At 45.9% G+C, this 27,961-nt stretch overlaps 1 protein-coding gene across 1 annotated transcript; it reads right to left on the bottom strand.

Moving 5' to 3' along the window:
* Positions 1-24: 24 nt before the first annotated feature.
* On the bottom strand, positions 25-27,919 carry cdk5 (cyclin dependent kinase 5). The gene is made up of 12 exons (XM_072569639.1): positions 27,819-27,919; positions 27,046-27,134; positions 25,804-25,871; positions 25,031-25,091; positions 14,708-14,764; positions 14,482-14,577; positions 14,042-14,116; positions 9,813-9,909; positions 9,012-9,081; positions 6,713-6,773; positions 5,596-5,676; positions 25-2,179 (listed from the first exon to the last, which is right to left on the bottom strand). The coding sequence occupies exons 1-12, from the start codon at positions 27,853-27,855 to the stop codon at positions 2,093-2,095; spliced, it is 879 nt and encodes a 292-aa protein (XP_072425740.1). The 5' UTR covers positions 27,856-27,919; the 3' UTR covers positions 25-2,092.
* Between the last annotated feature and the right edge of the window lie 42 nt (positions 27,920-27,961).

The following is a 27,961-nucleotide window of genomic DNA, read 5'->3' as shown; positions in this document are numbered from 1 at the left end:
ACATTTCAAGGAAAAAGGGAAAGGTATCACCAACGGATTGAAAATTTAATAAGTTTTTAGAAAATTAAGACTGACACAAGACAGCAAAGACTGGAAGCCAAAATCTGTCATCAGTCAAGAGCACATACTGATGTTGTCCTTCTTTGAGCCCTTAGAATCTCCACAAGTGCAAACATCTACCACTATTGTTACTGGCACAATCTCACTTTAATGAGGCATAGTCACCAAATTCACGATGACAAAGTCACTTTTGACTGATTATCTAGCTAAATGGTTATATCGCTGTCCCATCACAGAAGCCTCACTAGTCTCTCTGAGTGAGACTTTATTCTGAGATTTGGCTGCAGCCTTGTGTACAATTCGCTTTGTAACCATAAACTGCTACTCCAGCAGATAACTGCAACATTCCAAGTATTTCAGAGCCTTTTAGGAGCAAGACTCTGCCTACTTTGGATAAAAGCTAGCTTTAGCAAGAGTTGACAAGAGTTAGCAAAATGTTCTTTTTTTATTAATTGTTTTGTATTTGAGTAAGAATAAAGTTTTGCAATCCAGCAAGATCTACCTCCTTGATTTTCAGTTACTACAGTTTATCTGATCCATAGTCATAGTCAATGTGTTATGATCCACAGACTGAATGATTATTTTTCTACCAACCATAGATAAAAACAAAACACAAAAGTGTTTGTATCAACTAGATGACCTAATTATAACAAGTGCTTCAATGGGGTCCCAAGCAACACAACATTAGCAAAGTAGGAGGCGAGAGCTCCTTATTCGTTATTCTATGGAGAAAGGATGTATAATCAAATTGTGCATGTAGTTATCATGTAGAGTGGGAGCTACATCAGTGATCCCTGGACTTCAGACTCTACAGAAACACTTTACTCAATGACAGACATTTGGCAAAGAAAAGTGCTCAATAAACACACAGTACACCTTTCAACACAGGCACACACATTAATGTAGGTATGAGAGCATCAACATGGGCACTCAAACAGCATACATCAACATAGACACAAACATGCCATCAAGGACACAAGCACATATAAACGCATGTGTTGATATGCGCTCGAGAGTACGCATGTTAACAGACAAAAATACTATAAACAGGAATACACATCAGGACATATGTGAACAGTCAAAAACATGAAATCACACATAACAGATGAAAGAGTCCATTATATACCTATGCAATAACAAAAAATATGCATAGCCTGAGAAGACAGACAAGAAGGTGGACAAAGTTAAACATCATACAACACCAGATTATAGTCCAACAGGTTTATATGGAATATGTTGGACTATAACCTGGTGTTGTGTGATTTTTAATTTTTCCCACCCCAGTCCAACACCGGCATCTCCAAATCATGACAAGAACTGTAGTGAATCTAATCTAAAAAAAAAGACAAAGCAAACAGGCAAACTTTCAAATTTCACAATACTTATTTACCAAAACAAAGCTCTCTCATGATAAAGCTGTAAAGAAAAAAAACCCTCCAGAAAACAGGGTGTGCAGCAGAGATTCTGTTAGTCTCCACACTAACACTTTACTCGACATTATTTGCTTATTAATAAAACTGTCTAATCACACAATTATACAGCCACAACATCCATGTTAACATACAGATAAACAGAAGCACGTGTAATGACACACATGAGCATGTACATACATGATAACAGGAACAGCAAGTGAGAGCAGACATGAATACACAGACAGGACGGTATAGCATGTTCATATCTAATTATACCGGTAAAGACAATTGCACAATAACCTACATGACATTTGCATACATGAAACATACGTGCAGGACAGATACATGAGGACATACAAAACGACAACACTGACATATACACAATGACACACGCACACAGACAGCAAACAGATTTCACACAATTCCTTACAAACAAAAAGTGCTTTCTCTTAAATGTAATGGAATGCTAACAAAAACCCTTCCAGAAAGAACACTCTTTGTCAGAAGCCCCAGTTGTCTGTCCTCTTGTCTGGTCCAGGCAGCAGGAGCTGTGGCTGGTTCCATCTGACTAACATTAAAGATGGGTTGACTGAGGCAGCTCCATATCTCTCACCTACCCATTAAGGGGGGCAGAAATCTGCAAAGTAGGGATGCTGCAAGGCTTCTTCAGCTGAAATCCTTTGCACTGGGTTACATTTCAACAGATTCTGTAAATAAAAAAAAGGAACAAATATATTTCAGGGCACAAACAGGACAATTGTAAATACTGTCCTTGCACAGGGGAGGGGGTAAAACTTGCAAAGATGGGCAGCTACAGGTCATTCTGCTGAAATGCAATCGACGAATTGGGGACATTGTTTCTAAAGCGCAAACTTTTGAAGTGTGTATTGGTTATAACGTGATTCTGGCCTCATTAGCTGAAATGGTGCTGCTATTATGTGATTTTCTTGTAACACGGGATTGCACAAGAATGGAACTACCATGTTATAGCAGAAATGATTGTATTGGTATTGCTCAAAAAAACTCTGACACAAGCAAGTTTTTTTTTGAAGTAATCCCAATTTGTTAAGGGCCACAAAAAAAACCTGAAAAATGTTAGGTAAGCAAGAAACAAATTCAGTAGGGAGGCAGGGTACACAAATAGAAAATATCAACATCTTATATAAAGCACAGAAACAGGCCATTTGGACCAATCAGTCCATGCTCTGGTCAAGCCTCCTCCCATCTTTCCTTCAATTTAAATCTGTGGGACAGAGTTCCACATTCTCACCACCCTTTAGATAAACAAGTTTTTGCCGAATTCCCTGTTAGGTCTCTTGGTAATTATATTATTTTGGTGATCCCTGGTTCTGGTCTTCCCCACAACAGGAAACATTCTCTGCACCAACAGAATCAAAACCTTTTATAATTTAGAAGACCAGAATCAGATCACCCCCTCAGCTTCCTTCTTTCAACAGAAACAGCTGGCCAATCCTGTTAGACATGATGACAGTTCTGTTGTGATCTACAAAAATTATCTCTGCACCAAAAAGTATGGCGACTTAAACACTTCTCAGTGTTTGGAAAAGCAGGTACTGGAGATCTCTCATCAACTCTCCGGCTCCTCACATGCTGCCTGACCTGCTGTGTTTTTCCAGCACCGCTTCTCAGTGAATATTTTGTAAAGTAAAAAGTGACAATAAATTACTATTTTATTCGTTCTTATAACAAGGTTAACAGAACTGTGCACAGTCTTCTCAGTGGGGCCTAACCATGTTTTTTTGGCCAGCACTTGTTGCTCATCCCAATTACCCTTTACTGAGGGGCTCGCTCACTCAGTTCGGAGGGCATTTAAAAGTAAACTACATAGGATAAATAGAGAGTCAAGAAATAGGGAGAGAGAACAGTTAAATGCGTGGCTACAGGGATGGTGCAGGAGGGAGGGATTTCGGTACTTGGATAACTGGGCTTCTTTCTGGGGAAGGTGGGACCTCTATAAACAGGATGGTCTGCACCTGAACCTGAGGGGCACCAGTATCCTTGGGGGGAGGTTTGCTAGTGCTCTTTGGGGGGGGGGGGGGGGGGGGGGGGGGCTTTAAACTAACTCTGCAGGGGCATGGGAACCTAGACTGTAGCTTTAGGGTGCAGGACCTGGAGTGTAGGGAGGTTAGGAACATGGCATCAATCTCAAAGGAGGGTGCCTGTAAACAGGAAAGTGGCTTGAAGTGTGTATACTTCAATGCAAGAAGTATACGAAATAAGGTAGGTGAGCTTGCAGCGTGGGTTGGTACCTGGAATTTTGATGTTGTGGCTATTACGGAGACATGGGTAGAACAGGGACAGGATTGGCTGTTGCAGGTTCCAGGGTTTAAGTGTTTTAGTAGGGTCAGAGGTGGGGGTAAAAGAGGGGGAGGTGTGGCATTGCTTGTCAAAGATAGTATTACAGCGGTGGAAAGGACAATGGATGAAGACTCGCCATCTGAGGAAGTTTGGGCTGAGGTTAGGAATAGGAAAGGTGAGGTACGTTAGATAAGACCATAAGACATAGGAGTGGAAGTAAGGCCATTCGGCCCATCGAGTCCACTCCGCCATTCAATCATGGCTGATGGGCATTTCAACTCCACTTAGCCGCATTCTCCCCGTATCCCTTAATTCCTCGAGACAACAAGAATCTATCAATCTCCGCAAGGATCTGTTTTGGGACCACTGCTGTTTGTCATTTTTATAAATGATCTGGAGGAGGGGCTAGAAGGTTGGGTGAGCAAGTTTGCAGATGATACGAAAGTCGGTGGAGTTGTTAACAGTGAGGAAGGATGCGTCAGGTTACAGCGGGATATAGAGAAGCTGCAGAGCTGGGCAGAAAGGTGGCAAATGGAGTTCAATGTGGGTAAGTGTGAGGTGATTCAATTTGGTATGAGTAACAAAAAGATGGGGTACTGGGCTAATGGTCGGATACTTGGTAGTGTGGATGGGTAGAGGGATCTTGGTGTCCATGTACACAGATCTCTGAAAGGTGCCACCCAGGTAAATAGTGCGGTGAAGGAGGCATATGGCATACTGGCTTTTATTGGTAGAGGAATTGAGTTCCGGAGTCCTGAGGTCATGTTGCAGTTGTATAAGACTCTGGTGCGGCCGCATCTGGAGTATTGTGTGCAGTTTTAGTCACCATACTATAGGAAGGATGTGGAGGCACTGGAACGGGTGCAGAGGAGGTTTACCAGGATGTTGCCTGGTATGGTAGGAAGATCGTACGAGGAAAGGCTGAGGCACTTGGGGCTGTTTTCATTGTAGAAAAGAAGGTTTAGGGGTGATTTGATAGAGGTGTACAAGATGATTAGGGGTTTAGATAGGGTTTTCCACGTATGGAGTCAGCTATTACGAGGGAGCATAGCTTTAAATTAAGGGGTGGTAGGTTTAGGACAGATGTTAGGGGTAGATTCTTTACTCAGCGAGTCGTGAGTTCATGGAATGCCCTGCCAGTAGCAGTGGTGGACTCTCCCTCTTTATGGGCATTTAAACAGGCATTGGATAGGCATATGGAGGATAGTGGGCTAGTGTAGGTTAGGTGGGCTTGGATCGGCGCAACATCGAGGGCCAAAGGGTCTGTACTGCGCTGTATTTTTCTATGTTCTATGAAACAAAGTATTTGGATACTTGTCCTGAATCCACATTTTCTGACCTGATTCATTAGTTTATTACGAGGCACATTATCAAAGGTTTTAATAAAAGTTAGAAATATTACATCTCTCATATTACTGTTGCCTAATGTGTGGCACCACCTTAAACAAGTTCAATAACGTTGGCCCCCTTTGGAAATCAATGCTGGCTACTGATGAATGGCACAGGAGGAGTCCATTCTTTGAACTATCTCAAGAGAAAACAAAAATGAGAAAACATGGGAGCATGGGACCAGACGAATCACCCTTGCATAGAAACAGCATAGACATCACGGTCAAATAGCCTCCTCTGTGCTGGAACTATTTTTTTGATTCTATAAAACCTTTTGCATGAGGTTTAAACCTTCAAGCTTCTGAATCTGACATAAATGTTGCATCAGAGAGCTAGCAGACTGGAGGAGTTAACAAGTACAACTTTAATGGCTCAATTCTCATGGGAATGGTTTAGTGCCCAAAGTGTCGCTTACCTGGAGTAGGTCTCGTCCAGTAGTGTTGAGTTTAGGAACAACATTTAGTAAAGATGTTGTTGCAGGATACATGGGATAGGGCTGGAAAAGAACAATCAGAGATTCATGTCAAATTACCCACGAGAGATTACACTGGATGGACGAGTCTTATAGTGGGCATACACTAAAATCATTAATAATTAGTCTAATACCCTGCTCTCCTGCACTCCCCTCTCCAGGATTCTCACTCTAGCTGCAGTGCTTGTGATTCTCAAATGCACCATCAATAAATGCTGAAATAGTCCAAAATGACTCTGGTTTGGAATGCCAACTGTTTCACTTTCCAGAGATGCTGCCAGACCTGTTGAGTTTCTCCAGCATTCTCAGTGTTTGTTTCAGATCTCCAGCATCTGCAGCATTGTTTCTATTGAGAGTCTATAAATGCTGATCTTGCCAGCAGTGCCCACATCCCATAAAGAAATTCTAGACACTCACTAGCGCCACTACGTCAAATACATTAGCCAGGCTCTGACTGAGGGGGCAAAAGTGAGGACTGCAGATGCTGGAGATTAGAGTTGAGAGTGTGGTGCTGGAAAAGCACAGCTGGTCAGGCAGCATCAGAGGAGCAGGAGAGTCAACGTTTCGGGCAAAAAGATCTTCATCAGGCTCTGATTAATTCTAGGTTGCCAATAGGGACTTTTGGATCGGTCATGCAATTCCCAGCACAGCTACTGAGTGATTAATACAGACACACCATCCCACAATGAGAAATGGGACTCATAAACCAAGACACAGGGTCTGGAGTCAAAGGAAAATGAGGTTAGAAAAGGTCATGAGCCAAGGAGGAGAAGAGGTGGCCAACAGGGAGACGGGGTGATGAGAGGGGGAGGGGGCCTCAGATTTCTGTCTCTTGAAGGTCTGGCCTTGCACCAATCTCTAAAACTATGGGCAAGCAATAATCCCAATTCCCATAAACCCAAATCCTTCAACCAGACACGGACTCTGCTTCAAACACAAATATCATCCCTTTGTAATTTTAAACACAACATAGAATCATCCTTTCAGCTTTGCTGTGCTAATGTAAATTCTCCTCATAGGAGGACACTGAGGCTGACTGCAGTAGGAATGCTCCATTCACCTTGTAGTCGGGTAGTTTGGTCATGGACGGCCACTGCTCCTCTGTTGGGGTTCCCAGCAAAGTAAAACAGTTAAGGAACATTCAGGGAAGTGGGTTAGATCGAGATTTGGAAAGAGATAAGGAAGGAGATGAGACACATGTGGGTATGAGACAGAGAGGCAGGGTCAAGTCGAAACTGAGAGAACTGTAGCTTTGACATAATCAGAACCTCTGCAGCAGCAGTTTCTCCTCCTGTCACTATAAAACCTCAAGATCTAACTCTCTCCTTATCGTGATTTACATCCTGCTCCTTGCTCTTGCCGCTGGACAGACACAGGCATGGCTTCTAACAGGACAAGCTAACCCTGAGCTCAAACTCACAATCATCCAGTTTCATTCAGCCGGACTGTCCACCTCATTGGGCCAAGCCTCAAAACAGTTGATCACAGTCAGTCAAACACAGAGGAGACCTTGTTGTTGGGGTTCACTACAAACCACGAGCGTTCCCATCTCACTGCCTGACTGCCTCGCCCAGCTGTGGAAACCCATGAGTTGATGGGTCTGCTGAGACGAGTATCACATGACACCTCCTCTCTTGTCACTGTCCTCTCTTCCCAGGTCCAAATATTATCCAATAACTCTGTGCCTCAGACTGTAAATACGTTCACCAGTGACAACCTCAGTCACTCTGTAGCATAGCAACGGGCAGGGTTATTTAACTCAGAATTGTTCCACACTGCACAGAGATCATGGCTGTTCTGTAAGCTAACTCTATGTGCTGACCTTTCCCCTCAATAATTTCAGTTTACAAATATATCAATCCCAAATTTAAAATTAACAAACTGATTTAGCATCAACTGACATTCGTGGATGAGAGTTCCATATTTCCACACCACCTTCTGTTTGAAAGTGTTTCTTAAAGGCTGTTGGCTGATTTTCTCAGTTTTCAGTCCCATTGTCAGTATTTGTTATCCAAACCCAACTGCCCTTAAACCGAGTGGTTTATCCAGGCATTTCAAAGGTACTTGAGACAACCACATTGTTGGAATCACATGTAGGTCAGACTAGGTAAAGGTGGCAGTTTCTTTCCCCAAGGACATTACTGAACCAGACGGAGTTTGACATCAACAATAACGGCTAGCTTTGAATTCTAAATGTTACTGAATTCAAATTCATCTGCCATGATGGGATTCAAACTCAGATCTGGATACCATTAAGCTGGGGTTATGGATTACTAGTCCACTGGATCCACAGGTAAGATGCTTCCAAATTTTCTCCCTCCTTTTTAAATAGCAGAGTTCTATTCGCCACCCTCCAATCTGCAGGAATTGTTCCAATGTCTACAGAATCTTACATGACCACCAATACATCCACTGTTTCCATGACCACTTCCTTTAACATTCTGAGATGTAGACTATCAGACCCTGGGGATTTCTGTTTTCAGTCCCATTAATTTCTTCAGCATCAATCCTTTGATTTTTACACATTTACAGCTCTAGCGGTCTGCTTTTATATCCCTGGACCTTCTCATTGGAGTGGCAGTATGCAATCAGCCCTTCGTGCCTGCTTAACCACTTGATGATGGCTGAAGTTATCTTAGTCTCAGCTCTCCGTCCTGCCTGCTCCCCAGAGATCTTCATCCCACTTTTCATTGGTTTCTTTCTGGAATCTGCTGATTGATCATGCCTCCGCTGTGAGCTCCACAGATACACAACCATCTCAGAGAAGTAATTTCTCCTTATCTCAGTATTGAACCCCGACCCCCCGCTCACTCTGTTGTTTGAGACTGTCCCACATGGGGGAACATCTGTTCAACGTCCACTTTATCATTCCCCTTTAAGATTTTAATTACCACAATCAGATCCCCTCTCATTCCTCTGTATTCCAGCGATTAAAAGCCCAAGCTATTCAACCATTCCTCATTAAACAGCCCTACTTGCTCTATTTCCCCCTCTTAAGCATCCACACCTTTGACCCCCCCACCCAACTAGTAAGCCCCTCCCTGATCGCGGATCGCTTAGCCCTTTATTTGTACATCATCTCCCACAGCCTTCATTCTTCTGCCCCCAGCTTCCTGAGTAGGCATACCTTCACTCCAACATTGTCAGCTGAACATTTCGTCACAAACCCTCCAAGCCCTACATTCTCATCTAGGAACTTTCTCAAAACTTATTGTAACCATGATTCATCCAATTCTAAACTTCCCTTCCGAGGTCCTGGCCTCAGTTCCTCTGATAGCTCAGGATGCGATGTCCAGAAAAGCTGCTACTTTTACTGAAATCTTCCCCATGACCAAAAGCACAGGGTTCAAAAAGGATATCGGAAAATCCTCTTCAATTGATCGTCTACGTCATTCCCTGGGAACAGTGGCCTTCCTGCATTTGCTAACTCTGCAAAAGAAAACATTTTGTTTTAGTGGGAACGCTGCAGTGGGAAGCTTCCAGAAGAATTATTTCATCCAAAATAAAAACAATTCTCAAACTACACACAAACTGATAAATGGCATTTTAATCCCGTGGGATCATTTTCTTTTCATTGTTTATTGTACTCAGTATCAATCAATCAAAGTAAAAATGGAAATAAACACAAAATGCTGGGGAAGCTCGGCAGGTCTGGGAACATCCATGAAGAGAGAAAGAGAGTTCTTCTTGAGTCTAAAATAAACCAAGGAGACAGGTTGAAAAGTGACGAGTTTTAGGCTGTAGAGAAAGTTGGGGAAGGAGTGAAATAGATTATTTCTCCAGTTCCTGACTGGAGCAGGAATTGACACCGATGAAGTCGACAATGTCTTGGAGAAAGAGTTGTGTCAGGAGCCCCGAGTGGGACAGCAACAAGGAAGGTACAATATACTGCACAGACATCACTAGGGCCTAGCCAGGATTCCATGGCCACACCTTTCATTGAGAGGAAAGTTAAAGGGGAAACTGTTCAACAAGAGGACAGGCTCAGCCAGGAGGAGGAGGGTGTGATGGTTGGGGAATGTTCAAGTAGCAGAGATTCCTGGACTGGCCTGGAGGGGGAGGAAGCAGGGCCAGGAGAATGGAAATAGTTGAAATGCAATGAGGTATCAGAAGAATCATGAATGTGGAAAATGGTTTGATGCATCAGGCCTGTGACCTACCTGCAAATATACAGCCAGCTGACCACATGTCTATGGAAGTGGAGTAGAGCTTCGCACCAAACAACACATCTGGGGGACGATACCACAGCGTCACCACCTGCAAGGAGCCAAGGACAGGTTAAGAAAGACCCACGCTCTGCCCGTCAGGGCATCGACAGCTGTGTCTAAAGACCCACGCTCTGCCCGTCAGGGCATCGACAGCTGTGTCTAAAGACCCACGCTCTGCCCGTCAGGACATCGACAGCTGTGTCTAAAGACCCACACTCCCACCGTCAGGACATCGTCAGCTGTTTCTAAAGACCCACACTCCCACCGTCAGGACATCGACAGCTGTTTCTAAAGACCCACGCTCCCACCGTCAGGGCATCGACAGCTGTTTCTAAAGACCCACACTCCCACCGTCAGGACATCGACAGCTGTTTCTAAAGACCCACACTCCCACCGTCAGGGCATCGACAGCTGTTTCTAAAGACCCACGCTCTGCCCGTCAGGGCATTGACAGCTGTTTCTAAAGACCCACACTCCCACCGTCAGGACATCGACAGCTGTTTCTAAAGACCCACACTCCCACCGTCAGGGCATCGACAGCTGTTTCTAAAGACCCACGCTCTGCCCGTCAGGACATCGACAGCTGTTTCTAAAGACCCACACTCCCACCGTCAGGACATCGACAACTGTTTCTAAAGACCCACGCTCCCACCGTCAGGACATCGACAGCTGTTTCTAAAGACCCACACTCCCACCGTCAGGACATCGACAGCTGTTTCTAAAGACCCACACTCCCACCGTCAGGACATCGACAGCTGTTTCTAAAGACCCACACTCCCACCGTCAGGACATCGACAGCTGTGTCTAAAGACCCACGCTCCCACCGTCAGGACATCGACAGCTGTTTCTAAAGATCCACACTCCCACCGTCAGGACATCGACAGCTGTTTCTAAAGACCCACACTCCCACCGTCAGGACATCGACAGCTGTTTCTAAAGACCCACGCTCCCACCGTCAGGACATCGACAGCTGTTTCTAAAGACCCACACTCCCACCGTCAGGACATCGACAGCTGTTTCTAAAGACCCACACTCCCACCGTCAGGACATCGACAGCTGTTTCTAAAGACCCACGCTCCCACCGTCAGGACATCGACAGCTGTTTCTAAAGACCCTCGGTCTTCTTGTGACCCACCTGAAGAAGGCAACTCCTGAGGAAGACCACCCTCTGAATCAAGCACTTGTTGATATTCCTTATTCCTAGGGGCTACTAGCCTACTCTGCTGTTAATCAATTATCTGAATCCTTTTGGCCAATGAACATGGGACAGATATGAGTATCATCAGGATGCCAGAGTCGACAAGTGTGGCGTTGGAAAACCACAGCAGGTCTGGCTGCATCCAAGGAGCAGGAGAGTGAGCATGAGCCCTTCATCAGGAATGACAGGGACCCAGGGGGGCTGAGAGATAAATGGGAGGGGGGGTTGGGGCTGCGGGGCGGTAGCTGGGAATGCAATTGAGAGATGAAGGTGAGGGGTGATGGCGATAGGCCAGAGAGAAGGTTGGAGTGGAAAGGTGGAAATGGAGATGGACAAATAGGACCATTCAAGAGGGCAGTGCCAAGTCAGAGGGTTGGAGCTCAGATAAGGTGAGGGCAGGGGAAATGAGGAAACTGGTGAATCAACATTGATCCCCTGTGATTAGAGGGTCCCAAGGTGGAAGATGAGGTGTTTTTCCTCCAGGTGTCAGGTGACTAGAATTTGGCAGTGGAAGAGGCCCAGGACTTGCATGTCCTTGGCAGAGTGGGAGGGGGAGTTAAAATGTTTGGCCACAGGGCGGTCTCCATTTCAGACGACTGACTCAACACGGACATCTACTTCAAACCCACTGACTCCCACAGCTACCTGGACTACACATCCTCCCATCCTGCTTCCTGTAAAAACGTTGTCCCTCACTCCCCATTCCTCTGCCCCTAGGAGGACCAATTCCACCAGAGAACATCCAAATGGCTGCTTCTTCAAAGACAATTTCCCTTCCCAATGTATCTCCTCCACTTCCCACACCTCCGCCCTTGAACCCCACCCCTTCAATGACAACAAGGACAGAATCCCCTCTGGTCCTCACCTTCCAACCCACCACCCTCTGGATACAATGCATCATCCTCCACCATTTCCGCCAACTACAAACAGACCCCACCACCAGAGATATATTTCCCTCCCACCCCTATCTGTGTTCTGGAGAGACCATTTCCTCTGTGACTCCCTTGTTAGGTCAATGCCTCCCAACAACCCACCCTCCACTCCCAGAACCTTCCTTTGCCACCGCAAGAGGTGTAGAAACTGCACCCTTCACTCCATCCTAGGCCCCAAAGGATCCTTCCACATCAGACAGAGATTTAGCTGTACTTCCCCACCACACCCCCCCCCCCCCCCACCCACCACACACACACACACACACACACACACACACACACACACACACACACACACAGGGCCGAAGAGCGTGTACTGTGCTGTAATGTTCTACATCATCTACTGTGTCCGTTGCTCTCGATGTGGTCTCCTCTACATTGGGGAGACAGGATGCCAACTTGCAGAATGTTTCAGAGAACATCTCTGGGACACATGCACCAACCAATCTTACCAGCCCGTGGCTGAATACTTCAACTCCCCCTCCCACTCCACAAAGGACATGCAAGTCCTTGGCCTCTTCCATCCCAAACTCTAACCATCCGATGCTTAGAGGAAGTGCACCTCATCTTCTGCCTTGGGACCCTCTAACCATACGGGATCAATCTTGATTTCATCAGTTTCCCCATTTCCCCTCCCTCCATCCTTTCCCAGATCCAACCCTCTAACTCAGCACCACACTCTTGAACAGTCCTACCTGTCCACCTCCATTCTCACCTATCCGCTCCACCCTCCTCTCTGACCATCAGCTCCCCCACCTTCAGATACCGATCACATTCTCAGCTACCTTGCCCCCAGCCTCCTTTCATCCACCTTGCCAGCAACCCCCACCCCATGCCTAATGAACAGCTCATGCTTGAAACATCAACTCTCCTGCTCCTCGGATGCTGCCTGACCGGCTGTGCTTTTCCAGTGCCACACTCTTCGACCCTGATCTCCAGCATCTGCAGTCCTCACTTTCTCCTATGTCTGGAGTTGTAAGAATTGTTAGAAAGTCTCAAAGCAGCAGTACCCCACCACCTTCACACTGACCCAGTCAGCAATGTCACATGTGAATTAAAAAAAACATTTTTGTCTGAATGGGAGAATGTGACATGTGGAATACCACTAGGGTCTGTACTGGGCCCTCAAACTTCGACTATTTATATGAATTACTTAGCCGAGCGAGTGAAGGCAGACAACACGGTGGCACAGTGGTTAGCACTGCTGCCTCACAGCGCCGGAGACCCGGGTTCAATTCCCGCCTCAGGCGACTGACTGTGTGGAGTTTGCACGTTCTCCCCGTGTCTGCGTGGGTTTCCTCCGGGTGCTCTGGTTTCCTCCCACAGTCCAAAGATGTGCAGGTCAGGTGAATTGGCCATGCTAAATTGCCTGTAGTGTTAGGTAAGGGGTAGATGTAGGGGTATGGGTGGGTTGCGCTTCGGCGGGGCGGTGTGGACTTGTTGGGCCGAAGGGCTTGTTTCCACACTGTAAGTAATCTAATCTAATCTAATCTAAAACACCGAGAGAGGCAGGAAAGTCAATTGTAAATTGTGCAGAAGTCAAGAAAGTTGCAGACAGTTAAAGATAGATTGAGTGAGTGAGCAAAAATCCGGCAGACAAGTATAATGTGAGAAAATTTGAAGCTGTTTACTTTTGTAGGAAGACTAAAAAAGCAATAGGGATTAAATGCAATTTTATTAAAATATGTTATAACAGAAGTAGGACAACATCTCGTGGTTCATTATGGTGACGCACAGTGGGTCAGGCATGAAAACCCTCAGCAGCAGAAATTACCCCTGTACCAGGTTCCAAAGCAAACTAGAAGATATAAACACATCAGAGAGGTGGGCTTGGAGGGGCAAATTCCTCTTCCTCACCTTTACTGAAAGGAGGCTAGGTGGGAATATTTGAGATTGAAAACTACGCAGCCTGATGCCACACTAGCAAGTATCAACAAATAGGAAAGGTGCTTTGACGTGCAATTGCAGAGCTGTTATGCCTATGGGATCCTGCTTTATTCTGACAGTTTATGAGAAGAGTCTGGGAAGGTGATTTGAAATTGTTCTCCTACCTCTGCAGAGTAACATCGGACAGGGATTCCAAATGCTCGGGCAAGCCCAAAATCAGCCAGCTTCAGCTCACCGTTCTGTCAGAGGGTAACAGAAAGCACAGAAGTACAATAATAACACAGCTGCACTGACTTACAATTCTCACAGACATCACTGCCAGCCTCTCCTAACAGAGATTTCCCAGAACAGACACCCCTTCTATCCCACAATTATTCCCACGACAGACAGCAGATTTCTCAGCCCCAGAGGGAGGGAACCCCCTCGACCATTAACATCTTGTCTACACATCCCTCTGAAGGGCTTGTACATCGAGCAATATCTCAGGGTCACAGTAGTTCCTCTGAGCATCTCACGAATTTTGTGCAGCCCTTCGCAAAAGCCTCCAGAACCCTCACGAGGGTCTTTCTGACTCTGATGGTCTTTGCTGTCCACTCAGACTCACCCTGTTGATCAGGAGGTTTTGTGGTTTCAGGTCTCTGTGCAGCACGTTCCTGCTGTGACAGAACGCCAAACCCTTCAGTAACTGATACATAAACGACTGCAGGGAAACAACAAAAGAAATTGCGAGATTAAAGATAGACAAGTTTGCCCAGGAAGTGTTTGATAGGACAACGTATCAGCTTCTCAAATACACAGTCCCCAACGGATATAAAAGAGATTGCATTTACCTTCACAATCTCAGGATCCAGGTCTCCATTGCAGCTGTCAAAATACTTCTTCAAATCCTGTCATAAAATTCAAGAGGTGAGGCTGTAAGAACCGTACCTACAAGAGACCCATCCACAAAACAACATAGGTAGGAAAAGGAATGGGGATTTCAGACAGAAAATCAGGGAGCTAGGGTGGAAGCTTAGTGCTGGAACACCAAGAGCACCATCTCTGGTTTGTTGCCCATGCCCCGTGCTAGTGAGGTGAGGAATAGGGAGAGAGAGGAGTTGAACACGTGGCTACAGGAATGGTGCAGGAGGGAATGTTTCGGATACCTGGATAATCGGGGCTCATTCTGGGGTAGGTGGGACCTCTACAAACAGATGGTCTACACATCAACCACAGGGGTACCAATATCCTGAGGGGAAATTTGCAAATGCTCTTTGGGAGGGTTTAAACTAATTCAGCAGGGGGATGGGAACCTGAATTGTAATTCCAGTGTCCAGGATGTTGAGAGTAGCGAGGTCAGAAATATGGTTTCAAAGTCACAAGAGTTCACCGGCAAACAGGAAGGTGGTTTGAAATGTGTCTACTTCTACGCTAGGAGTATCTGGACTAAGGTGGGTGAACTTGCAGCATGGGTTGGTACCTGGGACTTTGATGTTATGGCCATTTTGGGGACATGGATAGAGCAGGGACAGGAATGGTTGTTGTGGGTTCTGGGGTTTAGATAGATCATAGAACATAGAAGAATACAGCGCAGTACAGGCCCTTCGGCCCTCGATGTTGCGCCGATCAAAGCCCACCTAACCTACACTAACCCACTATCCTCCATATACCTATCCAATGCCCGCTTAAATACCCATAAAGAGGGAGAGTCCACTACTGCTACTGGCAGGGCATTCCATGAACTTACGACTCGCTGAGTGAAGAACCTACCCCTAACATCAGTCCTATATCTACCCCCCCCTTAATTTAAAGGTATGCCCCCTTGTAATAGCTGACTCCATACGTGGAAAAAGGTTCTCACTGTCAACCCTATCTAACCCCCTAATCATCTTGTACACCTCTATCAAATCACCCCTAAACCTTCTTTTCTCCAAAGAAAACAACCCCAAGTGCCTCAGCCTTTCCTCATAGGATCTTCCTACCATACCAGGCAACATCCTGGTAAACCTCCTCTGCACCTGTTCCAGTGCCTCCACATCCTTCCTATAGCATGGCGACCAAAACTGCACACAATATTCCAGATGCGGCCGCACCAGAGTCTTATACAACTGCAGCATGATCTCAGGACTCTGGAACTCAATTCCTCTACCAATAAAAGCCAGTACGCCATATGCCTTCTTCACTGCACTATTTACCTGGGTGGCAACTTTCAGAGATCTGTGTACATGGACACCAAGATCCCGCTGCTCTTCCACACTACCAAGTATCCGACCATTAGCCCAGTAATCCATCTTTTTATTACTCTTACCAAAGTGAATCACTTCACACTTAGCTACATTGAACTCCATTTGCCACCTTTCTGCCCAGCTCTGCAGCTTCTCTATATCCCGCTGTAATCTGCCATATCCTTCCTCACTGTCTACAACTCCTCCGACTTTCGTATCATCCGCAAACTTGCTCACCCAACCTTCTAACCCTTCCTCCAGGTCATTTATAAAAATGACAAACAGCAATGGTCCCAAAACAGATCCTTGCGGAACACCGCTAGTGACGGCACTCCAAGATGAACCTTTGCCATCAACTACTACCCTCTGTCTTCTTCCAGAGAGCCAATTCCTAATCCAAACCTCCAACTCACCCTCAATGCCATATCTCTGTATTTTCTGCAGTAGCCTACCATGGGGGACCTTATCAAACGCCTTACTAAAATCCATATATACCACATCTACCGCTTTCCCCTCATCTACCTCCTTCGTCACCTTCTCAAAGAATTCAATAAGGTTTGTGAGGCACGACCTGCCCTTCACAAAACCATGCTGACTATCCTTGATCACATCATTCTTATCCAGATGTGCATAAATCCTATCCCTTACAATTCTCTCTAAGACTTTGCCCACAACAGAAGTGAGACTCACTGGCCTATAGTTACTAGGATTATCCCTACTCCCCTTCTTGAACAAGGGAACCACGTTTGCTAGCCTCCAGTCCTCTGGCACTACTCCTGTCGACAAAGAGGACACAAAAATCAAGGCCAATGGCTCTGCAATCTCCTCCCTTGCTTCCCAGAGAATCCTAGGATAAATGCCATCAGGCCCAGGGGACTTATCTATTTTCACCCTTGCCAGAATTTCCAACACCTCTTCTCTACATATCTCAAAGCCATCCATTCTACTTATTCGTGCCTCAGTATTCATATCGACAACAATGTCCTGTTCCTGAGTGAATACTGACGAAAAGTATTCATTCAGCGCCTCCCCAATCTCTTCAGCCTCCACACGCAACTTCCCATTACTATCCTTGATTGGACCTATTCCTTCCCTAGTCATTCTTTTATTCCTAACATACCTATAGAAAGCCTTAGGGTTTTCCCTAATCCTACCAACTAAGGACCTTTCATGTCCCCTCCTTGCTGATCTTAGCTCTCTCTTCAGGTCCTTCCGGGCTACCTTATAACTCTCAATCGCCCCTATTGAACCTTCACGCCTCATCTTTACAAAGGCCGCCCTCTTCCATTTAACAAGGGATTCCAACTCCTTATTAAACCACGGCTCCCTCACACGACCCTTTCCTCCCTGCCTGATAGGTACGTACTTATCAAGGACACTCAATAGTTGCTCCTTGAACAAGTTCCACATATCAATTACGCTCTTGCCTTGGAATCTACTTTTCCAATCCACACATCCTAAGTCATGCCTCAACGCATCATAATTTCCCTGCCCCCAGCTATAACTCTTGCCCTGTAGTACACACTTATCCCTCTCCATCACTAGACTAAAAATCACCGAATTGTGGTCACTGTCCCCAAAGTGCTCACCTACCTCTAGTTCTAATACCTGGCCTGGTTCGTTACCCAGAACCAAATCCAGTATGGCCTCACCTCTTGTTGGCTTATCTACATATTGTGTCAGGAAACTCTCCTGCACACATTGCACAAACACTGACCCATCTAACGAACTTGAGCTATAGCTTTCCCAATCAATATCAGGAAAGTTAAAGTCTCCCATAACAATCACCCTATTACTGTCACTCTTCTCCTGAATCATCTTCGCAATCCTTTCTTCAACAATTCTAGGACTATTAGGAGGCCTGTAAAAGACTCCTAACAGGGTGACCTCACCTCTCCTATTCCTAACCTCAACCCAAACTACCTCAGATGGCAAATCTTCATCCATCTTCCTTTCCACCGCTGTAATACTATCTTTGACAAGCAAAGCCACACCCCCCCCCTCTTTTACCCCCACCTCTGACCCTACTAAAACATTTAAACCCTGGAACCTGCAACAGCCAATCCTGTCCCTGATCTAGCCATGTCTCCGTAATAGCCACAACATCGAAGTCCCAGGTACCAACCCACGCTGCGAGTTCACCTACCTTATTTCGTATACTTCTGGCATTAAAGTATACACACTTCAAGCCACTCTTCTGTTTACAGGCACCATCCTCTAAGATTGATGCCATATTCCTAACCTCCCTACACTCCAGGTCCTGCACCCTAAAGCTACAGTCTGGGTTCCCATGCCCCTGCAGAGTTAGTTTAAACCCCCCCCAAGAGCACTAGCAAACCTCCCCCCAAGGATACTGGTGCCCCTCAGGTTCAGGTGCAGACCATCCTGTCTATAGAGGTCCCACCTTCCCCAGAAAGAACCCCAGTTATCCAAGTACCGAAATCCCTCCCTCCTGCACCATCCCTGTAGCCACGCATTTAACTCTTCTCTCTCCCTATTCCTCGACTCTCTATCACGTGGCACGGGTAACAAACCAGAGACAACAACTCTGTTCGTTCTAACTCTGAGCTTCCAACCTAGCTCCCTAAAAGCCTGTCTAACATCCTCAGCACTCCTCCTACCTATGTCATTGGTGCCAATATGGACCACGACTTCAGGCTGCTCCCCCTCCCCCTTAAGGACCCGGAAAACACGATCAGAGACATCACGTACCCTTGCACCTGGGAGGCAACATACCAAACGTGAGTCTCTCTCGTTGCCACAAAACCGCCTATCTGTGCCCCGAACTATCGAGTCCCCAATTATTATTGCTCTGCTCTTCTCCACCCTTCCCTTCTGAGTAGCGGGGACAGGCTCCGTGCCAGAGGCCTGAGCCCCGTTACTTACCCCTGGTAAGTCGTCCCCCCCACAAGTATCCAAAACGGTATACTTGTTCTTGAGGGGAACGACCACAGGGGGTCCCTGCACTGGCTGCTTCCTCCCAGTCCCCCTCACTGTCACCCATCTATCTGCCATCTTTGGAGTTACTACTTCCCTATAGCTCCGATCTATGACCCCCTCTGCCTCCCGAATGATCCGAAGTTCATCCAACTCCAGCTCCAGTTCCCTAACACGGTCTTGGAGGAGCTGGAGATGGGTGCACTTCCTGCAAGTGTAATCAGCAGGGACGTCCATGGCATCCCTCACCTCATACATGTTGCAGGAGGATGTTTCAGTAAGAACAGAGAAGGTCATAAAAGAAGGGGGAGGTGTGGCATTGTTAGTCAAGGACAGTATTACGATGACAGAAAGGAAGTTTGAGGACTCGTTTACTGAGGTAGTTTGGGCTGAGGTTAGAAACAGGAAAGGAGGTCACCTTGTTGGGAGTTTGCTACAGGCCTCCGAATTGTTCCAGGGATGTAGAGGAAAGGATAGCAAAGATAATTCTGGTTAGGAGTGAGAGTAACAGGGTAGTTGTTATGGGGCACTTTAACTTTTCAAATATTGATAGGATGTACTATAGTTCGAGTACTTAGATGGGCCAGTTTTTGACAAATTTGTGCAGGATGGCTTTCTGACACAGTATGTAGACAAGCCAACAAGGAGGGAGGCCACCTTGGATTTGGTACTGAGTAATGAACTTAACTAGGTGTTAGATTTGGAGGTAGGCGAGCACTTTGGTGATAGTGACCACAATTCAATAATGTTTACTTTAGTGATGGAAAGGAATATACAGAAGGGCAAGAGTTATTGCATGGGGAAAGGCAATTATGATGTGATTAGGTGAGATTTAGGAAGCATAGGATGGGGAAGGAAACTGCAGGGGATGGATTCGCTTGAAATGTGGAGCTTAGATAAGAAACAGCTACTGCGGGTCCTTAATAAGTATGTACCTGTCAGGCAGGAAGAAAGTGGTTGAGCGAGGGAGCTGTGGTTTACTAAATAAGTTGAATCTCTTGTCATGAGGAAGAAAAAGACTTAGTTTAGGATGAGATGTGAAGGCTCAGTTAGGGCATGCGAGAGGTACAGGTTAGCCAGGAGAGACCTAAAGAGAGAACTAAGAGGAGCCAGGAGGGGACATGAGAAGTTGTTGGCGGATAGGATCAAGGAAAACCTAAAAGCTTTCTATAGGGATATCAGGAATAAAAGAATGACTAGAGAAAGATTAACCATAGTAGTGGGAAGTTGTGCGTAGAGTCCGAGGAGATGGGGAAGTGCTAAATGAAAATTTTTTGTCAGTATTCACATTGGAAAACACAATGCTGTCGAGGAGAATACTGATATATAGGCTACTAGACCGGATGGGATTGAGGTTCACAAGGAGATGTTAGCAATTCTGGAAAGTGTAAAAATAGATAAGTCCCCTGGGCTGGATGGGATTTATCCTAGGATTCTCTGAGAATCCAGAGAGGTGATTGCAGAGCCTTTGGCTTTGATCTTTATGTCATCATTGTTGACAGGAATAGTGCCAGAAGACTGGAGGATAGCAAATGTTGCCCCCTTGTTCAAGGAGAGTAGAGAAATCCCTGGTAGTTATAGACCAGTGAACCTTACTTCAGTTGTGGGTGAAGTGTTGGAAAAGATTAGAAGAGATAGAATTTATAATCATCTAGAAAGGAATAAGTTGATTAGGGATAGTCAGCACGGTTTTGTGAAGGGTAAGTCGTGCCTAACAAACCTTATTGACTTCATTAAGATGGTGACCAAACAGGTGGATAAGGGTAAAGTAGTTGATGTGGTGTAGATGGATTTCAGCAAGGCATCTGATAAGGTTCCCCATGGTAGGCTATTTAACAAAATACAGAGGGATGGAATTGAGGGTGATTTAACAGTTTGGATCAGAAATTGATTAGTTGAAAGAAGACAGAGGGTGGTGGTTAATGGGAAATGTTCATCCTGGGGTTCACTTACTAGTGGAGTACTGCAAGAATCTGATTTGGGACCACTGCTGTTTGTCATTTTTATAAAAGACCTGGATGAAGGTGTCGAAGGACGGGTTAGTAAATTTGCGGATGACACTAAGGTTGGTAAAGCTGTGGATAGTGACGAAGGATGTTGTAGGTTAGAGAGAGACATAGATAAGCTGCAGAGCCGGGCTGAGAGGTGGCAAATGGAGTTTAATGTGGAAAAGTGTGAGGTGATTCACGTTGGAAGGAGTAACAGGAATGCAGAGTACTGGGCTACGGTAAGATTCTTGGTAGTGTAGATGAGCAGAGAGATCTCTGTGTCCATGTATAGAGCCCTGAAAGTTGCCACCCAGGTTGATAGTGTTGTTAAGAAGGTGTACGGTATGTTTTATTGGTAGAGGGATTGAGTTTCGGAACCAAGAGGTCATGCTGCACCTGTACAAAACTCTGGTATTGGGAGTATTGTGTACAGTTCTGGTCACTGATTATAGGGAAGATGTAGAAGCTTTGGAAAAGGCTCAGAGGAGATTTACTAGGATGTTGCTTGGTACGGAGGGAAAGTCTTATGAGGAAAGGCTGAGGGACTTGAGGCTGTTTTCATTAGAGATAAGAAAATTGAGAGGTGACTTAATTGCAACATAAATGACAATCAGAGGGTTAGGTAGAGTGGACAGTGACAGCCTTTTTCCTCAGATGGTGATGGCTACCACGAGGGGACATAACTTTAAATTGAGGGGTGATACATATAGGACAGATGTCAGAAGTGGTTCCTTTACTCAGAGATTAGCGTGGAACGCCCTGCCTGCCACAGTAGTAGACTCGCCAACTTTAAGGGCATTTAAATGGTCATTGGATAAACATATGGACAAGAATGGAATAGTGTACGATAGATAGGCTTCAGTTTGGTTTCACAGGTCAGCACAACATCGAGGACCGAACAGCCTGGACTGTGCTGTAATGTTATAATAGCCTCCTGATTATCAGGTTTGCTATTTCTAAGATCCAATACACCCTTGAATTAAGATTCCAGCCTGTGATTCACCCTGGGGAATTTGTTATTCTGTATGTAACCTCACAATGACTCAGCAGTTAGCACTGTTGCCTCACAGCGCCAGGGTCCCAGGTTCAATTCCAGCCTCAGGCGTCTGTCTGTGTGGAGCTTGCACATTCGCCCAGCGTCTCCGTGGGTTTCCTCCGGGTGCTCCAGTTTCCTCCCACAATCCAAGGATGTGTAGGCCATGCTAAATTTCCCATATAGTGTGAGGTGCATTAGTCAGAGGGAAATAGGGGGGGTCTGGGTGGGTTACTCTTTGCAGGGTCGGTGTGGAGTTGTTGGGCTGAAGGCCTGTTTCCACACTGAAGGGAATCTATCAACCCTTGGCAACCCCCCCCACCACTTCTACCACCCATTGTTATTCTCTATGTAAACCCAGGTATCTGTTATTCTATATATAAACCAGCCCAAACTCCTTAATTAGATTCCAGTCTTTAACTCACTCCTTGGTAATTGCAATTAGAATCATAGAAATGATGCAGCACAGAAAGGGCCATTTGGCCCACCTTGTCCATGATGACACAGAGACACCTCGGTGCTGTTTCTAATCCCACCTTCCTGCACATGGCCCATAACCCTGCATCTGACAGCACTCAGGTATTTTTGGAAGAGCTCAGAGCCTCTGCCTCCACCACCAACTCCTGCAGCTCGTTCCACACACGCACCACAGTCTGCGTAAAAATGTTGCCCCTTGGGTCCATTTTAAATCTATCCCCTCTCCCCTTAAACGTATACCCTCTAGGTTTGGACTCACCCTAGGAAAAGGTCCATATCCATGCTCCTCATGATTTTATAAACCATGATAAAGTCACCCCCCCCGCAGCCTTACTGACACTCTGGGGACAAAAGCCTCAGCCTATTCAGCCTCTCCCTATAACTCAAACCCTCCAGTCCCAGCAATATCTTTGTAAATCTTTACTGCACTGTCTCAAGTTTAACAACAAGCTTACTATAGAAAGGCGACCAGAATTGTATGCAAAATTCTACAAGTGGCAATGAAGTAGGCCATTCAGCCCATCGAGTCTGCTCCACCATTCAATGAGATCATAGCTGACCTGATTATCGTCAATTCCACTTTCCTACCTTTTTCACATAAATCTTGAACCTCTTCCTGATTAAAAATCTACTTCAGTCCTGAATATACTTAATGATCCAGTCTCCACAGCCCTCGGTGGTAAAGAATTCTGCAGATTCACTCCCCTCGGAGAAGAAATTCCTCCTCAGCTCTGTCTTAAATGTGCAACCCCATACTCTGAGATTACACCCTCAGGTCCTAGATCCTCCCACAAAAGGAAATTTAACTTTCCTTGTCTCCCCTGTCAAGTCCCCTAAGTTAAATCTGGTACATTTCAATAAGCTCACCTTTCATTCTTTTAAATTCCAATGAATACAGGCACAATCTACTCAACCTCTCCTCAAATCGACAGTCCCGTCACACTGGTATGAGTCTAGTGAACCTTCTCTGGACTGCCCCCAATGCCACGATATCTTTCCTAAGATTCCCAAGACTGTTCTCCAGATTCCAGTTGTAGTCTGACTGGTGCCTTACAAGGTTTTAGCAAAACCTCCCTCCATTCATATCCATTCCCTTTGAAATAAAGCTGAATATTCCATTTGGTTCTCCTTTCACCCCTGAACTGGACACTGTGCAGCCATGTCTCTGCAAACACTGCATATCCCAATCTGTAAGTCTGTCCCAAGTATTTCAATATAAAGATCTCAAACCCCTCAATGTGATTCAGGATTATAACTCACTCCTGGGGTTTCTGTCATGCCTCACTGGGATACTGCAACGGAAATCAAGCCCCACTAGCCCAGGGGAATCACAAATATTAAAGATTTTATTAAAGTACACAAGATTCCCCAACTTACTTGTCACTTGGACCCAGGCTAACAGAAAATGGGGACAGGTTTCTGCACTTTGAGTATGGCTGTTACAAATAAATAGTCAATTACCAGCAGTTAAAATCCATGAACTGTCAACATAAAACTCTCCCAATTGAAATTCTAACCGCCTTATAAAACTTCTTTTACACACAACACAGATAATTAAAAATAAATGGTACTAAGGGTGGATGGAATGACAGCAAAGGCTGATGTTGTGGCTGGAGGAAAAGACAGGGAAGGGAGTTCACTGGTTCCTGTGCACAGGGTTCACTGAGACACTTTTCACGTATCAGGACTTGCTGCTTCTCAATCTGTCTTCTCCAGATCCTGTGCATTTGCTTACAGGAGGCACAGGGCGACTGCTTCATAAATTATAAAGTCTCTGACTTACTGGTAAAAAGCCACAACTGGCAAAGGAAAATCAACAAAGGCTTTGATATTTCTTACTGAAGAGAGGAAAGACCCCAGCTCCAGTTTTGGAGGTTTGAAGGCTTTTAGCGATGTTGTTCACATCCAGAATTTATTCAGTGACCTGGGAGACAATCATATAGTTGCTGACAGGCGGTCATCAACAACGGGTTCTAATTCACAGACTAATCAGCTATTCATTGTGAGACAAACCCCGATGTGGACACACTCACTAGCTCCAGTCTGCCTGCACTAACCTCTCCGCACTGCTTGACAAAGCAGCAATGTGAACATCAAGGAACAATGTTGGTAACTTGCTTTTAAAAAGCGCAGCAACCTCTTTCACAATCCGTTATTTTTAAAACAGTTCTTTTCACATTTCAGCCCACAATCAAAAATGTGGAGAAATAAAATCAAATAGTCAAATTCTAAATATAAACTCCTGGATCCCTCAAGTAGATACCAAACTAGAAGTCAATCCTGCATATTTAAAAACCCCTAGATTTGATTCCAATTAGTGACTTAATCTTATGGCATCTATTTTCTATTTAGATGAATTCTCTGGAACGTTCAATTACATTTCAGGCTGTAACTTACTCCTCAGTATCTGTTATTCTGTATGTAAACCCCCCTACCGTGTATGACAGCCCAGCCTTTAACTCACTCTGTTACTGTCTGTTGGAGTTGGAGGCTGTTGCAGGGATCTGTAGTTACCTGGTCACAATACTCAAACACAAGAGTCAGCTTCTTATCACTGTGCAGGACATCATGTAACCTTCAGAGGAAAAAGAAAATTCTGATCAGATTAACTCTCTCTGACTGCAGAACGAATGCTTCAGAAATTAAGTGTTGCTGTGGGCATGATGTTTGATCCCAACTTTTACAACAAATACAACTGGGTCAACATGAGTAATAACCAGCAAGAGGTGGCAATACACCAGCTCCCACTGAATCTTGCCCCAGGGTTAATCCCCACTTCCTGAACTATGCCCACTCACCTTTGCTTAAGAATTCTCAAACAGTACCTTGAATTTTGCAAATGCCCCCGAACCCTGCCTGTGCCTGTGATTCCTCAGTCTTGTCTGACCCAGCTCCCTTAGCCCAATCCTTAAGGTCCTGGGTTCAAACCCCACCATCTCCATTGGACACTCCTGTGAATGCAGTGGTATTGCCCCTGTCTCTGGACCAGGAGCTCCAGGTTCTCGTCCCACCTCCTCCAGAGGTATGTCATAACATCTCTAAACAGACTGATTAGAAAAATAGTTTTTTTAAAATCAGCCCAATTCTGGCTCTGCGGTCTTTTGAACGCAGTGTGTTGAAAATAGAGACAGCCCTCCTCCTAACTGTGGCAGAAACTATTGTTTCTATGGTCACTGGTGCCCTCAAGTCAGAGTGTTCCAGTACTGCACAAAAACATAACAAACCTCAGGCCATTAGCACAGAGACTGCAACAGATTGTGGGTGCCTGTGGCAAACGCCTGTCTTACCTCACAATATTTTTATGTTTCAGCTCTTTCAGAAGGCAGATTTCCCGCAGAGCTGAGCTCGGGACACCCTAAGATAAACAGAATGAAGATAGAATTAAATACAGCGGCTAGAGGTTCCTAATGTCAGAGGGTTAATCACAGATAGACTCAGATGCACACAGAAACAGACCCGACAGTCCAACTCATCCATGCCGACCAGATATCCTAAACTAATGTAGTCCCATTTGCCAGCACTTGGCCCATATCCCTCTAAAGCCTTCCTATTCATATACCCATTGAGGTGCCTTTTAACTGCTGTATTTGTACCAGCCTCCACCACTTCCACTGGCAGCTCATTCCATACACACACCACCCTCTGTGTGAAAGTGTTGCCCCTCAGGTCCCTTTTAAATCTTTCCCCTCTCATGCTAAACCTCTAGTTCTAGACTCCCCCAACCCAGGGAAAAGACCTTGTCTATTTACCCTATCCATGCTCCTCATGATTTTATAAACCTTTGTAAGGTCAACCCCTAGCCTCAGATGCTCCAGGGAAAACAGCCCCAGCCTATTCAACCTCTCCCTATTGCTCAAACCCCCTCAACCCTGGCAACATCCTTGTAGATCTTTTCTGAACCCTTTCAAGTTTCACAACATGCTTCCTATAGGAGGGAAACCAGAATTGCAAGTAATATTCCAACAGTGGCCTAACCAATGTCCAAAACAGCAATACCAAATGATACTACTTTTGATGCATGCAACTGAACAGGAGAAGATATGGAGTAGGAGAAGGCTACTCAGGCCCTGAAGCCTGTCCTGCCATTCAACAAGATCATGGCTGATCTGCTCAGGCCTCATCTCTTTCATGTCAGTTTCGCATAGCTGTGAACTCCCTGACAGCTCAAAAATCTATCTAACTCCTCGCTGGTCCATCCTCCAGGGTACAGAATTCCAGGTGGTTCCTTCTCTTCTAGAAGAAAAAAAACTCTTATTCACATTTGAGTTTTAAAAGAATGTCCCCTAATTCTGTAACCACGTCTCCAATTTTGAGGTTACCCCTCTGGGGGAAACATTTTCTCAACATCTACCTTGTCAAACCCCCCTCAAAAATTTCTACATTTCAAGAGATCGATTCTCATCCTTCTAAACTCTAATGAATAAACATCCTGTTTAGCTGCAATTTCTCCATCCTGTCGACCCATCAAATAATTAAATTTATAAGCAGCTGCTTGCAGTATTCTGGTGTAGAACTGAGAGCATATTTACCTCATCGTCATCATCCAGACGTACTCTTTTCAAAGCAACAATTTCATGGGTTTCCCTGTTTTTTGCCTTAAAGACGGTGCCATATGTTCCTATGAGGAAAGGAAACAGAACCGTTTCCACATTTATAATTTCCATTTCAAGTAAACAGTGTCATGTTTTTAACCTGAACATAGAGAATGCGGAGGGTTCAGAGAGAGAACAAAGAAAAACTCCTGCACTGTCGGAGGGTCAGTGCTGAGGGAGCGTCGCACTGTCGGAGGGTCAGTGCTGAGGGAGCGTCGCACTGTCGGAGGGTCAGTGCTGAGGGAGCGCCGCACTGTGTGAGGGTCAGTGCTGAGGGAGTGGGCACTGTCAGAGGGTCAGTGCTGAGGGAGTGCCGCACTGTCGGTGGGTCAGTGCTGAGGGAGTGGGCACTGTCGGAGGGTCAGTGCTGAGGGAGTGGGCACTGTCGGTGGGTCAGTGCTGAGGGAGTGGGCACTGTCGGAGGGTCAGTGCTGAGGGAGCGCCGCACTGTCGGAGGGTCAGTGCTGAGGGAGTGGGCACTGTCGGAGGGTCAGTACTGAGGGAGCGCCGCACTGTCGGAGGGTCAGTCGGGCTCCAGGCCAAGGCCGGATTCCCCTCTGGTCAGTGCTGAGTCCGGGGCTGGGCCCAGGATCCTGGGAATCGGGCCCCTCCTTCTCCGGGAACAGGTGGGCGGCCAGCATCACTGGGACAGGCCGATGTTCTACACCCCAAAAAAACCGGACACTCGGCCCTTCTCCCGCCGCCTTTACCTTCCCCGATTTTTTCCAGTTTCTCGTATTTCTGCATCTCGGCGGCTCAACACTGAGCGGCGGGAAACCGGCTCACAGCGCCACCGCCCGACCCGGAGGACTCACTGCGCCACCGCCCGGCCCGGAGGACCCACGGCGCCACC

The sequence above is a fragment of the Chiloscyllium punctatum genome, chromosome 5 (assembly GCF_047496795.1).
Source record: "Chiloscyllium punctatum isolate Juve2018m chromosome 5, sChiPun1.3, whole genome shotgun sequence".
Taxonomy (NCBI): domain Eukaryota; kingdom Metazoa; phylum Chordata; class Chondrichthyes; order Orectolobiformes; family Hemiscylliidae; genus Chiloscyllium; species Chiloscyllium punctatum.
The sequence above is the reverse complement of the archived record's forward strand: the minus strand, read 5'-3'. Positions and strand labels throughout refer to the sequence as shown.